Source organism: Coenobita brevimanus, chromosome 6 (genome assembly GCF_032717465.1).
Source record: "Coenobita brevimanus isolate Jiangsu-jjx chromosome 6, ASM3271746v2, whole genome shotgun sequence".
Lineage (NCBI taxonomy): Eukaryota > Metazoa > Arthropoda > Malacostraca > Decapoda > Coenobitidae > Coenobita > Coenobita brevimanus.
Window position 1 is genome coordinate 62,765,373 of NC_136959.1, and position 16,428 is coordinate 62,781,800.

At 42.0% G+C, this 16,428-nt stretch overlaps 1 protein-coding gene and 1 non-coding gene across 2 annotated transcripts in view; one reads left to right on the forward strand and one right to left on the reverse strand.

The window, feature by feature from the left end:
- Positions 1-71, reverse strand: TRNAG-GCC (transfer RNA glycine (anticodon GCC)). The gene has a single exon. It is a non-coding gene; the product is annotated as a tRNA-Gly (tRNA).
- An 8,774-nt stretch (positions 72-8,845) lies between these two features.
- LOC145401479 (uncharacterized) overlaps positions 8,846-16,428 on the forward strand; it is a 28,525-nt gene continuing 20,942 nt past the window's right edge. Inside the window, exons 1-2 of the mRNA XM_080273769.1 lie at positions 8,846-8,869; positions 11,757-12,440. Coding sequence (XP_080129895.1) covers positions 8,846-8,869; positions 11,757-12,440 — 708 coding nt within the window. The remainder of the gene's footprint in view (positions 8,870-11,756; positions 12,441-16,428) is intronic.

Sequence of the window (16,428 nt, forward strand, 5' to 3'; positions counted from 1 at the left end):
TGCATCGGCCGGGAATCGAACCCGGGCCTCCCGCGTGGCAGGCGAGAATTCTACCACTGAACCACCGATGCGATGAATATGTGGTGTAATATTATAAATGAAAATTTGGATAAGCTAATTATTTTCCATGTTGACTGACTGTGTTCATATTCTGTACTTACTAATACTACTACCACTAAATAATATACAATATCAGTTTAGGTACACTTCATTAAAATTTTGCCTTTATAAAAAGTAGACGGGTACTGCAAACAGCCCTGGCAAATGATGCAATAGAATGTCGTGCATTGTTCTGGTAGTTATGTTGACGGTGGGGTAGTGGAGATTATCATTCATGGCAGGTGTGGGTGGAGATGTGTTGTGGTGGTGGTGTGTGTGTGTGTGTGTGTGTGTGTTGTGATGTAGCTGTGTGTAACGTGGACGTGATGATATGTGACTGATGTGGCTGTGGGTAATGTGGACATGACACTGTGTTACTGATGTGGCTGTGTGTGACGTGGATTTGGCATTATTTGACAGTGACATACGGCAGTATGTGATGAGGGTGCTTGGCGACACGGTACAGGTGGGTAGATAACAACCAAGGGACGAGTGGTGACAGATAACAGACCCCAGCGGACTAGGTCAGAGGGGCACAGGTCACCCAGCCACACCAAGCGATATCATAGCCTAAGTTTCTTTTCTTAATTAGTTTCACACACATACTGGAACTGTCTCTATTGTCAGTGTGTAGATGTAAGTCATACATCACAGTAATCACGGAGTTGGGAATCAGGCCATAAAATTCTCCCGTATGTTGCCTTATCGTATAGATGGGTTCAGATTAAAAACACTTTTAAAATTGACTGTTTACGAACTGAATGGTGAAATGAGTGTCATACGATGCATAGTTGAGCTGAAATTAAGTATAAATCAAGTAGGGTCATGTACTGCCCTAGAAACAACTACACATATCACGGTATTAACGCATGTGTAAGAAATGACGTTAATTATTCATCGTCGAAGCTTTCTGTTTATTGCCTGACGCCGCATCTTGTAAGGGGTGGTCTTAGTAATGCGATCTTCAAGCATCGGTGCCTCTTCTCAGTGACTATCTCTTCTTCCCGCGACGCACTGCCCTCCCCATTCACTCTCTTTGCTTATTTCTTCAGTTTGTTTGTGCTCATGTTCTTCTTTCTCGGATAATTTAGTCGGAGAATCACCAGCAACTGCAGATACTTAAATTTCTGATATCCTACGTGTCTCCTACGACTAATCAGTTTCGCAAATGTCAAATACGTCATCACAGGTCAAGGATAAATTTCCTCAAAGTAGTAGTATGACAGACGTCTAAATTTTCACTGTTGGATTATTAACAGGTCTTCTAAACAGGATCATCTGCACAAAAATAATCATATGTGAAAAATATATGCATTTAGAGTACCGTATGTATAGATTCGTAAATCTGAAGGCCCTGTATACGCACAAAGATTATGCGAAGTGCTAAATGGTAGGCATCTCATAAATTTATAGACATTTACAATCGTATGCGACGTAAAATAAAACTTTAAAGCATACTCTTGTGACCCATCAATCCATGTTTATGCACTGCCAGAGAGAACTAATGCAAGATTTCCTTTAATGACTCGTCATTTACTATCAATGATTTTATAATATAAGAGTATAATGTATGTTGATGGATTACTCTCACCGTAAATTATCATCAAGTTTGCTGTTTAGTTTTGATATAGAATCTTCATTCACGTGTATATCGCACCGATGTCCGAAACCACAACTATTATTACCGATAAAGTCTCTCTTAAGATTTCTGTGACACTGATAAAAAGATAACCAACGATTTTCTTAAGTTTGGAACATTGATTTTTGAAGTTGACAAGCAAACTTATAATCATTTCCTTGTGGTTGCTATGCTTTTTAATATTACCTTCACCAACGATGTTGGAGGTTATGTATTCGCCTGTGTTTGTCTGTTTGTCCACACGAGAACTCCAAAAGTTTTCAATGAAAATCAATGAAATTTTGTGGAATGGTGGGCCATGGGCCAAAAAGAACTGATTAAATTTTGGGGCGGATCCAGACCCGGATCCTATGTATCTCGCACAATATCTCCAAAGTTCTCATTGAATTCCAATAAAATTTGTGGAAGAGTGGGCCATGGGTCAAGGAACAATTGATTAAACTTTGTGGCGGATCCGGATCCTATGTATTCCATACAATATTTCCACCCATCCAGATCCGGATCCTTTGCTAACTTAATGCGTCTCAGTTCCTGCTGCAGCATTGGCAGATGTATGCGCTCTCTGAGTGTTTTCTAGTTTATTTATTTATTTATTTATTCATTTATTTATTTTAGGAAGGACATGGAAAGGAGTATGCAGATTCATTCCAGGCGTCTTATTTGTCCTATAAAATGAGTCTTCATTGACAAAAAAATGGTCGTAAGTCTGTCTGTGAAATTCAACCTTGAGTGAATATTTTAATTTCTGAAGTATTTCTTTAAAGTAGTAGATATGACAATGTTCGGTCATGCCAATTGCTTCTTCTGTTTTCATATTATACTATTTTCTTCGTCTAGATCCAAGCCAAAACACATTTAAAAGTGTGTAAAGAATGATGATAATGATGACATTTGAATAAGGATCGAGAATCAGTAGTAAATGATGATGATGATGATAGTTTTGAATGAACGAACGGGGCCGATGTTCATGGATAACGATGATGATGATGACGACAGGTGACCGATGATGAGGATGAAGATGGTGATTATAACTATAACACTTGACGAACGATTAAAGAGATGATGATGATGATGATGATGATGATGATGATAAAGATGATGCAAGGCTAAGCTTCCTGTGGTTATTCCCAGGATATAATGATGATGCATATCCTACCTTAGACCTTCAGTTACTTTTGCCTTTGCTGACTTAATGCTGTCTCAGTTCCTGCTGCGGCTTTGAATCCTGTAGCCTCTCTGTTCTTTTGTTTCCCTATGTTTGTCCTGTTCTTGCTTTCTTCGGTCTTGCTTTCTTTGCTTTAATGTTGTTTTACTATCGTTCTTCTTGCTTTCGTTGTTTTAGTAGTTTTTCCTATCGTCGTTCTTGCTTTTGTTGTTTTAGCACTTTTTTTCATCTTTGGTTGGTCTTGCATTCGTTGTTTTTGCATTAAACTTTTCTTTCATTGTTTTAACTTTTTTCTTCCTTTCGTTGATTTTGTGTTCGTTGTTAATATACATATATTTTTTTGTTCTTGATTTGCTGTTTTAGTTTTTTTCATTCGTTGGTCATGGTTTTGTTTGTTCAATATCGTTTTTTCATCTCGTTGCTTTGTCCTGGTAATGTTTTTGTTTTTCTTACCTCTTGTTGTTCTTGCATTTGGTGCCTTTGGATTGCTTTTGATTTCGTTGTTATTGTTCTCATTGTGTTTGCTTTTGTCTTTTGTTGCTTTCGTTGTGTTTGTGCTGTTGTTTGATTTCTTTAGGTTTGTTTTGTTCTTCCTGTCGTTGTCTTTTGTTTCTCTCTCTCGTTACATGTTGTGTTTTTGGTGTACTATTTCCTTTCCTTGTATTTGTTTAGTTCGAGCTTTCGTTGTTTTCGTCTTCTTTTTTTCGATGTCTTTGTGCTTGTTTTGCTTGTTTTTGTTACTTTATTCAACTGCAAAGGCCTGAGGTATAAGTTATTGGCACTGGGGTTCAATTCGCTGGCCATTTAGATCATAGTTTCCCTGATGTCGTAATTGTTATCCTGTGTCTGAATTTTACCTTTCCTATTTGTGTAACTGTGTGTCCGTGGGCATAGGGTAGGGATGATGATGATGATGATGATGATGGTGGTGATGGTGGTGGTTGAGGTGGTGATGGTGATTTTCCCGTTTCTATATCTCACTCATCCATTTTATTTTTTCTTAAATTTAATTTTACTATTGTTGTGTCTGATTCCACTCACCTTTGCAGTAATGTTTCTTTTTTCTTTTTCTGTGTGTGTGTGTGTGTGTGTGTGTGTGTGTGTGTGTGTGTGTGTGTGTGTGTGTGTGACTTTTTTGTGGATGAGAATATCTGAATGTGAATATTTATCTGGGGTCTATTTTTTCTCTGCCTGCCTGCCTGCCTGTCTGTCTGCCTGTCTGTCAAGCCCCAGCATCCACTCATCCGTCCGTCTTAACCATCTACCCATCGATCAAAGCCAATGCACGGCTACCAGAGGAGAAATCGAAAAGACGGGCATCATCACGCGTTAACATGGGCCTTGATAAGATAAGACAGGCATAAGATAAGCAGCAACCAATCCAGGCCGAGACGAGAGCTTCGAGGGTGGTGTCTGACGCACGATACAACTTAGTGGCGCCCGGGTCAGCCTGCGCGAGGGGGAGGTCAGTCTTGTGGTGGTGGTGGTGATGGTGATGGTGTGTGCTCTTTCTCAGGGCTTCAAAGGGACTCCTACCTTGCCACTAGAATTTATAAAACTGCATTACAGGTTAGTCTAGCCTTAGTGGTGGTGGTGCTAAAAATGATTTCTGCGTTTGGCCTTCTACTGTACCTCGCAACCAGAATTTATCAGACTGCATCACATGTCAGCCTAGCTTAATCAATGGTGTAAGTAATGTGATACGTTTCTCCGGGATATATCTGACTTCCTTCCTCCTAAACAGAATTTATCGCACTGCACCAGAAATTCAGCTTTCCCATATTGATGACGTTTATAGTGTCCCCTGCATGTCACCTCCTACCAAACTCCACTGAAAAGGTCAGTCTAGCCTTGCTAGTTGGATTATTTGTGATATCTTATCTGGACTGAGTCTGGCTTCCTTTTTCAACCACCCTCACATTGCACCAGCCAAGTTAGTTTACCTTTTCGTGTTATGTGACTTTTTTTTTTTTTTTTCCCTCCGTGCTTCATCTGGGCTCCTCCCTTACGATCAGATATTCCCATTTACCTTCAGATTCCGCTATCGAGGTTGGTCAAGCCTTTACTGGTCGAGTCTTAAGTACGTCCAGTCTCACTCCTTTGCACTTATCTTTCTACCTTCACACCAGATTGGGCAAGGGAGGCCAAACTAGTAGCTTCTCCAGTGCAGGTGTTTCTACTATGCTCTTTCTCTGGACTGCATTTGGCATCTTACCTCCTCACAAAATAGTTCAACTGCCCCCAGATTACTTTATCGTGGTCAGTTTACCCTCTCATGGTATTGGTGTTATCTTTCCCATCACGCTTCACTCGCCTTCTTATTTCCTCTACTAAATTTCATCTGAGTGCAAACAAATGTGCTACAGTTCTACTACCGCGATTAAGCCTCGTGTGGATAAAGACAGTTCTGACAATCAAAAGAGACGTCAAGTCTCGGAAGACTGTGAGTTGAGTGACTTGCTGTGTCTGAGTGTCTAGACTAAACTTAAAATGGCAGCAAATGGATTAGTGACTTGATCGACCTTATCACTTTGACTGCGCCTGCCTTAGTGTCATTAGTCTGGCCTTAGGGATTAGACTCCTCTTGCCTTCATGTTTCTAGACAATGTATAAGGCTATCGAAAAGAGCCACAACTAAATTAGTTAGCGCAAATACTGTCGCATGTTAGAAGGTACAGCCAAGTGAGTGAAGAATGGGGCTAACTTATTCAAACCTACCTACTGGCCACCTGGAATAGCAGAGATTCAGAAACTACTAATCTCTTCAGCCAAAAAAAGAAAGGGGGGGTGGGGAAGGGCACAGACACTCTTAGCAGGCATGGCATTAAGTCCATGGAATGCACTTCATCACCTCAATATCCTTTTGTATGCTATTAATGCAGACTATGTCAATATTAGTGGTAGTAGTGGTTGGAATGTGAATCCAGCAGGTTGCAGGCTTAAATTACCCCCCTTCTGCAGTCCACCATCCCTCTTTTGAGGGGATAGGGAGGGAGTTGGGGACATTTGCAGAGCCAGGCAACAAACCCGCCAGGATATGTCAGTGTACATTCTCTGGCACCTTGTCCATATTAAAACACACAAATAGCATGTAAGAGAATGTTAGCGTGTGTTATGCAAAATAAATCCCCATGGAAAAGGTCCAGTCTCTTATGTCATCGTGAATAGATACGGCTTTATGAACACCATGTGGCGTTTGGGAGGTGTGTGTGTGTGGGGGGGGGGGTAGGGGTAGGATGGGGGTGGGGGGGAGGAAGGAGGAGGCACTGAGGTAGGTAGTGGATTTTCTCAGATTGTTGTCGCAGCTACTGAGGACAGCGATATAAAAGATTGTAATGCTTATTATTTGGGTTCCTGATTCGGTAAGGGAGATTAACTTGCTCCTGCATCATTGTTAACAACACCCATATGTGTTTCTTTTAAAAGTTTTCGGATACTCATCTTTGTGACTTTAGCTACATCATTACGAGAAATTTCCATTTGATTACCTATCAGACATTCGTCAGCTCAGATTCTCTCTCTCTCTCTCTCTCTCATTCTCTCAATATCTGTCTATCTATCTATCTATCTATCCATCTTTCTATCTGTCTGTTTATCTCTGTTCGGATATTTTGTTAGTATGGGATAAGTGAACTCCAGTTCACAGAACAATTATCTTCTTTTCCAGTTTAAAGTCAGACAATCACATTCATTTGAGAGTGAGTCCGAGGAGACTGATAATGGGAATTAATGAGTCTCTAATGTTAGCAGACAATTAATGATAAGACGATGAATAAAACCCACACTTGTAGACGAAGAATATAATTACCAAACAGTTTCGGTGGACACTGCCACCATCTTCAGTGGTCAAGATAGTGAGAGGGAGTGACATACTGACTATACAAGCGTTCCTTTTTATGCGTGTGTGTGGAAGGGTGGGGTAAAGGTGAGGTGGGGTGGGGTAGATTGTAAGCGGGGATTAACCCAGGGGGGATTTTGGGGGGGACATTACCGGACAGGTCAGGTGTAATTCCTATCTGACCTTACCTGTGTCGTAGCAGGAACGGACATTTCCACTAGGGACCTCATTATAGGATCTACCTTGTACATACCTTCACTAAGGTTGAAATTCTCGTATTTCTGGATACACATGGCTTCAATAATCTTTCGTTTCCGAAAGTCATGACTTCTATACAATAGATGGCTACCTTGCCAGTCAATTCTGTGGTTGGCTTCACAGACATGGTTAAATATTGCATTATTTAAATTACATGTTCTTATGGCATACTTGTGTTCCTTAATCCGTGTTTCCAGACTACGACCTGTTTCTCCTATGTAGACTAGTTCACAGTCTTTGCAAGGAATTTTATATATGCCTGCTTCTGAATATGTTGTACATTTGTTCTTTACTAACATTGCTCTGATGGTGGAGGTATACGTAAATGCTATATTTACATCACAGCTGTAACCTATTAACTTTAACATTCAAGTGTGCAACATAAGACAAAGTGAAGAAACGTTTCTTTTCTGTGGTGGGGTCTTTAGATACGTAGTAAGATCGCCTAGCTTGAAGGTATGCTTGTTTAATGAACCATTTGGGATACTTAAAGTTTTGGAAGATTTCCCAAATGAGATTATTTTCTTCTTGTATATGTTCTGGACTGCATATTCTATGGGCTCTAAGGAACATTGATGAGATAACAGACAATTTTGTGGCAGACTGATGATACGTATCATCAGTCTGCCACAAAATTGTCAGCAATTAATGATAAGGTGATTAGAAGGGTTAATAGTCGTATCAGGTATGGGTGTAATTGTCATGGCCACTAGCAAAATCTACAAGTGTGAGTTTTATTCACCGTCTTTGATTATCACTCAAGAGTGATTCATCCAGCAATTAATGATTAGGTGATTAGAAGGGTTAATAGTCGTATCCGGTATGGGTGTACCTATCATGATGGTAGCAAGCAGGTGGTTTTGGCTTAGGTAGTTAGTTGGGTGTTTAGTTATGCCCTGTAATGACAAGAACCAAGATTTATTGCTGATTAGGTGATTAGGAGATTAAAAAAAAAAAACATCTTATTCTTTTCTGTGGTGGCATGATAATGAAGGTAACAAGATCAGGAGATGAAAAAAAAGTTATACGCTAGCCTGTTTGGGTATAACTGTAAGAGGATGAAAAAATTAAGGAAGAAAAGTTATATCCTGTCGTGTGTGGGCGTGGGAATAATGATAATATAATAAAAAAAAGGAATATTCTGGCTTGTGTGCATAAGAGATGATAACCAGATTGGAAAAATTTAAAAAGGAAGAAAATCCTGTTTGTATGGATGTGACGTGATGGCAACAAAATTAAAAATATTAAAAAAACGTAATATCCTGTCTTGCGTAGGTGTGCCAGTGTTGGTAACAAGATTAAAAGATTACATAATAGTCATATCCTGTTTTGTTTGTGCATAATATAATGGTAACAAGATAGAAGAAGGAAAAAAAGTTATATCCCGGCTTGTGTGGGCGTGACAGTGGTGGTAACAAGCTTAGTAACTTTGACTGACGTGATCTTCCTGTGTGGCAGCGGCGAGGTGGTGCAGTCAGCAGTGTGGTCAGCAGCTAGTGAGGCACGGTGACAGCACACGTCCTGGTGAGCGAGGCGGACGGCAACGCTGACATGACAACGTGGGCAAGCGGGATGTGGCCACATTGAGCACCTCCCCGCCTCATCCTCGCTCCTGTCACACGCTTACACATCCCCACCCCCTGTCACACCCTTCCACCCACCCCCTTGCCATACTCGACGCCTTTCCGCTACACTTTACACCCTCCCTGCCGCTCCCTTCCAACTACACTTCCCTCCCACATTTTCTAGATTATCCTTTCCACTCCCTTCCATCTCCCTGTCACACTCTACACCTTCCATGCCACACCCTTCCATCTGACCATCATATCTCACCCCCTCAGCCATCATGGAGAGCACAAGGACCCCACAAGTGAGTGAGTCATCATTATCATCATCAGCATCATCTTCATTATGCATACCACCGTCTTATTTCACATGTTGCATAGGATGGGGGAGGTGCAAAAATCGATAGCTAATCCTGTGAATAAGGATCAGAGATACGAATGATTAGTTAAGCAGGTTGCTGGAAAAGTCTCTGAGCAGTAAATGTGACATTGTGTGTGTGTGTGTGTGTGTGTGTGTGTGTGTGTGTGTGTGTGTGTGTGTCTGTGAATATGAGATGTGCTAGAGTGTCCTACTACACATAGACTAATATATAGCTCTATACATCTTTTTCCTCCTGTGGTACAAGACCCACAAGACAGCCTGGGGCACAAAAATCAATGTTAGTCAGAGGAGTTCCTTATCGTACATCACAACACTCGGAAGGAAATTAGCTTACAGATCATGCCACCCTAAGTCTTCGCTTGCGATAGGCAGGAAACACGTGGGTAACATTCTCCCCTGTATCCTGACGTGATCATATGAGTCAGTTTCCAAGGCAGTATATTCGCTGGATTAGGAGGCTATTGATCACGTAGTTTTATTTATCTGTCTAGCTGTCTATCTATCTATTTATCTACCTTTTTAAGCATCCGACTCCGGGCACAGACTACACTGACATTTTCAAGGCCTTATGACCAACAAATGGCCTTCACACCTTTACCTCTCACTTACCTACAATAGTTAATATCTGTATACGCCGTGCTATTGACCTCTAGAGTTCTGTTTATGTCGGTACGAAAAAAAAAAGTATGAAAAAAGAGAATATTGAGGTGTAAGTTTCAAAATAATTAAAGACGAAAGGATGGACTGTCTCCTAAATCTACGAGAAAGTGGCCTTAGGATTTCACCACACACACACACACACACACACACACACACACACACACACACATTCTTAAGTCCTAATGAAACCAGTCGCTATCAAAGTGGAGAGATTATTGGAGACACTATGAACGTTTTATTATGAATGCTTCTCCTTGAGCCAAGTAAAATAATCTGACGGGAGCAAGAAAAAGAAAATAAGGACTCGTCATCGTATTGAAGGGGTTAAGCATGTCTAATCCTTCTTGATCTCCTTTAATCCCGAGGTCGTCTTTTATATTCATTTCTAGCTTCTATTACACGGTTTTGTTGAACTTATGGATTTTTTTTTTTTTAATGGAGGGTTAGATATAGCATTCCATGACTCCCTTAAGTACAAGAGATCTCCACCGAAACTATATTACGTTGTGTGTTTGACGAGAAGAAAAAAAAATAGCGAATGGGGTTAATCTTCACCAATCTGCATTGAAGTAAAAAGTTTTAATCCCGTTTTTGAGATTTATGTTACTGTGCTTTGACTTTCCTTGTCTCACAATTATTTATCATTGACATTCAGTGGTCAGTCATCACCTCCCATCATCAGTCAGTCATCTTCATCAGCTATCATCACCAATCAGTCACCTATCATCACCACTCCTCTACCTACCATCACCACTCCGCCACCTACTATCGCCACTCCGTCACCTAGCCATCACTTGCCATCACCACCTACCATCTCTAACCAGCACCAACCATTACCTGTTATTCCGGCTCTGACGAGGAGCGTACACGTGGCGGCGCTGTGCAATTAGGGTGGCGCAGCTACAGCATCCATCCGGGAGCCAAACATCCTCATATTTCCCTGCACCTCTCCATGAGAAAACACTGATATCATCCTAGTGAGGCGCTGTCTATCAAAAGGGGTTGCCGGATCACTACACGTTTTATGTACTGCACTGTAGGTTACCTGTAGGACGGGCCCCACAGAAGAGGTTGCTTACCAGTGGTCGACGGGTCTGCTTAGTTAAACAGCAACAACAACACCAACAACAACCTTTTTCAGCATTTATCATCATCGCTCCGCTGCCTACCATCACCACCCACCACCCACCATCCCTAACTATCACCAGTCAATACTACTTATCCTCAACCATTGCTCCTACCATAATCATCCCTCTCTACCATGACAACATCTCACCATCAAATCACCACTCACCACCTATCACCACCATATATCATCATCCTAAGCCATATCTTAACGCAGCTGTAATGTCAATATATGAATACTATCTCTCTTATCAGCGAGTAGGAAACGTGCTGATAACAGGGAGATAACAGGCTGACAGGAGACTCTTGCCCACCTCCTGACTCCAGATGGCGATGTTTAAAGATAAAATTATACGATGCTGTTGCGTCGAAAACTGAATTATTATTTTCTTTATATATTAGCACATGACTGTCGCATTAATAATGATAATAATAATAATAATAATGTGCTCATCCCTCCTTAAAAATCAGTTCTAATTATTATTTGCCCATTTCCTGTATTACAACGACTTCTTATTCTTGTTTTCATTCTATAAATGCGTTTTTAATTGGTTTAGGGGAGACTTTTCAAATTGGAGATGTTATATAAGGCCTTCATTTGCTCCTACATTGCTAGAAATCTTTCCAAATTTGAATAAAATCGCCTGGGAGTAGCATGAATGAAGCATAAGAAGTCCTCGCGCTAAGAGGGTGTAGCGAAAATGGCGTGAAAACAGTTAATTTCATTCTCATTTAATCTGGCTTAGTTTCACCCTGGTATGTTTTCTAATCTGCCAAACAAATGTGGTTCGGATTGAGAGAGAGAGAGAGAGAGAGAGAGTGTGTGTGTGTGTGTGTGTGTGTGTGTGAATATATTTTGTTGTCACTTAAGTTTGTTTATTTACATTTCATTACAGTTGTAGTCACTTACTTAGTTTATTCTTCTCCTTATTTATGTCTACAGCCGCGATTGCACGTAAATGATATGTAAGTTAATTTCTCTGTCTGTCTGTCTGTCTGTCTCACGTGGTCCTAATATCCCACAGGAGACACAGGCGCTGCACGACATCGCCTACGTCCTCCGCTTCGGGCACTTCCCCTGCGATGACGAAACACCAGCTGACACGACGAAGCGGACCCCATCAGACACACCCTCTCCCAGCCTACCCCCCTCCTCTTCCTCCTCCCCCTTCCCTTCAGACAGTCCATCCCCATCTTCAGAAATTCCCCAGCCTCCCTCCCCAACCAATCCCTCGCCTTCAGAAACCTCAGAGGAACAATTACAATCTCCACCAACTCCCTCAGACACATCACAGCCACCTAAAGTTTCCGTCATACCGCCCACCCCAGACCAGACCTCGAATCGTGAACCAAACTTCCCAAAGGAGGACATGAATCCCTTCGCTGAGGATGAAGATGATCAGAATCCCTTTAAGGACGATCTAAATTCTTCCATGGACGACACGAACCCTTTTGCCGACGACTTGAATCCATTTAACGATCACAACAACTCGGTGGATGAAGAGCAAGACCGAGGCAGCTCCCCCGGCGGCAAAGGCTCTATCCCACGGATCACAGTCACAGCGCCCCCTACGAAGCCCCCCGAGGCGACACCGAAGGGGGATGTCTGTGGGGTGTCGAGGAAGATGGTGCAGGAGACTGTGGCCGATCTCTTCAACGTGACCAGACTGGACATGAAGCGTCTGGTGGAAGAAGTCGGCAAGAACAAGGTCAGTGAGATCGGACCTAGTAATCTAACGTACAGTACCTTCCAGTATTTCCTTTACGTTGTTCTGAATCGGACTTAAAAGTTCAGGGGAGTCGAAAAGTACAGCTGCAGTTAATGTATGTCGTCTCGAATTAGTATCGAAACTTTAATATGATCTTGTTAAACTGCTCAGTAATTATCGTGTGGGTTAAGATCTCACTGCATTTGCTCGGTTCCTTAAAAATGTAAAGGAGTTGTTGACCAGACGGATGCATGTGGGAGGGAGGCGTGGAGTGGCAGAATGGAACGTTGATGTGTAGTGGAGACTTCAAGGCGTTTTTCTCGTGGCCACCCTGGATGACCTAGGGTTAGTTAGGTAAATCGCTTTCAGATTCAATTCCTCCAATTGTTTATTCTTGCTACTCCAGACGATTCTGTTAGCACTGGAGAAACCGCTTGTAGTGACGGGATAAGAAATAGTCTCCAGTAACCCCTTCACATCATGATATTTCTCCCAAAGCTGAACAAAGTCGCCTGAATGTAATAAGAATGAAATTAGAAATACGTCATTGGATTGAAGGCGGTAAGGACTATTCAGTGTGGAGCTTGATGATGAGGTGAGTAAAAGAGAGGGAGACCGAGAACAAAACGAAAATGGAGAGATCTTTCAGAGCCCCCGAGACTGTGATGACTTACGATAGGTGGTTAGGTGAATGGAGGAGGAAGAAGAGGGAAACCAATAAAGCAATGGAGTGATAACATGAGAGAATATACGAAGGAGGGAGGATAAGGGGAGATCATGGGAAAATGGATCAGTACTGGGAGAAAAATACCCGAAGGTCGTTTTGTGGACTTGAGACCACTCTCACAGTGATGAAACCGAAAGTATAAGCTGGAAATGTGTGATAATTAATCTGCTTTTCACTTTTTGGGGGGGCATATGAAAAGTACAGACTCTTGTTTTATGAATGTATTTTTCTTTTTTTAACGTACTACATGACCTCTTTTGTGTAGTGTCAAACCTTCTATAGCTGCCAGCTTTGATCCCATGCCTCCACGTCTGTAGGAACACGCCTGCTCAATGCTCATGCCCCCTAGTGTGGTACCCCAGATAAACACAAGTACTTTAAATCTCCTGTATCCTGTAGCTTACTCTTCGTTTGCAATGCATGTTTACTTTTATGAATCCTCTCTATGAAACCCAGTGCCACCCGCAGCGCCACCGTACCATTACTATCTAATGCTTGTGCACATAAACATAGTCCCTGCGTTGTGTGTTCCCTAAACGCTGATAAGATACCGGCAGCATGAGAAGTGAGCCATTTGTTGTCGTTGCTCTTGGCTCGAGTGTACGGAACAGGAGGGGTATCGCTCACTATATACCTTTGTTAGTCGCTCAGCAATATATTTTCTTGCTAAGTCTTATTCACTACGCAAAATTTATGAAAAAATTGTTTTAGAATGGTAAAGAAGATATAGGAAACTGTCATCGTATAGTGAAAGAGTTATAGTGTTCTGCTGCTAAACCATTACTACGAAAGATCCATCTTTAGCTGAGAAAAGTCAGAAGTAATATTTGATGGTCGTCGTTGAAAGGAGTTGAGAAAATTATAATTGTGTGTGTGTGTGTGTTCAGGGGGGGTGCTGTGGATGTTTATGTGGGTTGGAGATGGGGAGTGGGGTGGGAATGGAAGTGTGTGTGTGTGTGTGTGTTGTGTGTGTGTGTGTGTGTGTGTGTGTGTGTGTGTGTGTGTGTGTGTGTGTGTGTGTGTGTGTGTGTGTGAAGGGGGTGAGATAGTGTAGAAGTGGGTGTATGTAGGAATGGGTGTGTGTGGGTGTGGTGCTGGATACGGTGGTGAGGATGTTGGTGTGGGTACATATTTGTTTGGGTGTGGACATGTGTGTGTGGGGGGGGGGTGAGGTTGTTATGGCGGTGGGGATGTGGGTGTGGAGGCGTGGATATGTATGTGTGTGGTGGTGGGAGTGGGCGTCTGTTTAGATGTGGGTGCGTGGGTGTGAGTATTATGGCGTGTGTGGTTGTATGTGTGTATGTGTTGGTGGGGGCGTGGGTGTGGGGGTGTGGGTATGTGTCGTTTGGTGGTGGGAGTGTGAGTATGTTCAGGTGTGGGGGTGTGGATGTGGGTATAATGATGTGCGTACTTGGTGTGTGTGGGATGCCGTTTGGGTGTGGGTTAGTGTGGGTGGGTGTGGGTGTGGGTGGATTAGACAACTAGAGAGTGCCCAGCAACAGGTGTCTTCTGCTACTGTCCAGCTTCCCTTTGATAGCATGATAGCAGAGGTGACCCCGGTTACATGGCAGTTTGTATATTATCCATCTAGTTACAGTATTCAGATTCTCTAAACAGTGATAAGTTATTTTGCTTATGAACCACGTAAATTTAGGCTTTGCAAGTGAGCCGTACTTCATCAGTTATGCCTATGTTCGTTTACAGTATTTTTTAAAAGCAGTAAACAATATTGCAACCGCTGCAGGACCTTATAATCTCTCATGACCCAACAGTTTCGTCTACATGAGGCATAGTTTACTGGGTTATCCCTCATCAGCATCAACACAATCGTTCGCCTGAGGAAATTCATTGTAAGATTAGGGCTTCTTCCATCCTTCTCTGCTTTGAAATGTTGACTATTAACTTTTATTTCCTCACATCCTAGCACCCCTAACACTACAATCGCGCCACACTCCACAAGCATCACACACACTAGCACACACAATCATCACCATCATACACCACCAAGGCCATACACTATAATCGCTACACACCATCACCATCAAACACCGTCATCAAACCAAACCATCAGCATCACGCCACCACCACCAACATACACTACTAGCTCTGGTGTAGAAGCTGTGTGGTATAGGTGAGTGGAATCAGGGAGAGCGATGTTTTGGAGGTGTGTGTGTGTGTGTGTGTGTGTGTGTGTATGTGTGTGTGCAATATTGAGGGTGCTTCCTTCAAACTGCTTGATGATGAAGACGAGTAATGTGTGGTGCTGTTGGTGAGTGATGCTATGTGGTGTGTGGTGGCGAGAGGGCCACCTTGTATAACTGATATCAGGATCTAATCTAACTCTCCAACTCGAGGTGTATAGTCTTACACTTAGTCATTCAAGCTCCTCCGTCTCTCTCTCTCTCTCTCTCTCTCTCATACACCTTGTTCTTTTTAAAACCTAGCCATTCTCACACAGGTATCATAATCATCATCATCATTATAAACTCTTAGCCTTGGGAAATCATTTTAGTTTTCATTTCTACTAACTCAAAGTTTTTTTCATTTCTCTTGAATGCAACATCCTAGGGCTGGAAGGGTCAGGAAAAGATCAATTAACCTTTTTCCCTCTACAGTACTATGAAAAATGAGTAAGGTCCAGAAAAAATGAAAGGCAGAAAAAACTTTACTTCGTAGAAGGCGTTAATTAACTTCTGAGCTGCATATTAAATCTGAATGCTAAATCTGAGGGTTTAAAAAATGGAGAGACTGAAAACTGGAAGCGAATGGTTTTACATATCCTCCATATAATTGCCAGGAGTTAAAAGGGTATCAGATACTTAATGTAATGTTCTTATTAGGAAGCGTGTAAGTGCCCGTTGGAAATGTATTATGGCTTTACATCACTGGCTTACTGCTTTTCCTGGCTTATCATGCATTTTTTAGACTGCATGGCGATAAGGTAATCTAAGTTTTTCCGTCCTGCATGATTATTGATACTCTCCTCTCTTACCACCTCAAGATACTTCATCGAGAACCGTGGATTTCCATGACCCATTTTCACAGAGAACATGACGATATTCTCTTATTTTGTAGCTACTTTCCTTTCTTTCAGTCTCTAGCTCATGTGTTTTAGGCCTGCACGACGGTCACTTATGCATTTTCGTCTCTTATCACCTCAAGTTTACTAATTTAGAGCTGCACATTTCGAAAATAGGATTGATAGCTGAATGAAGGGTGACTGGTTTGTAGGTGTGGTCACAGGACACCGTGATGATAGTT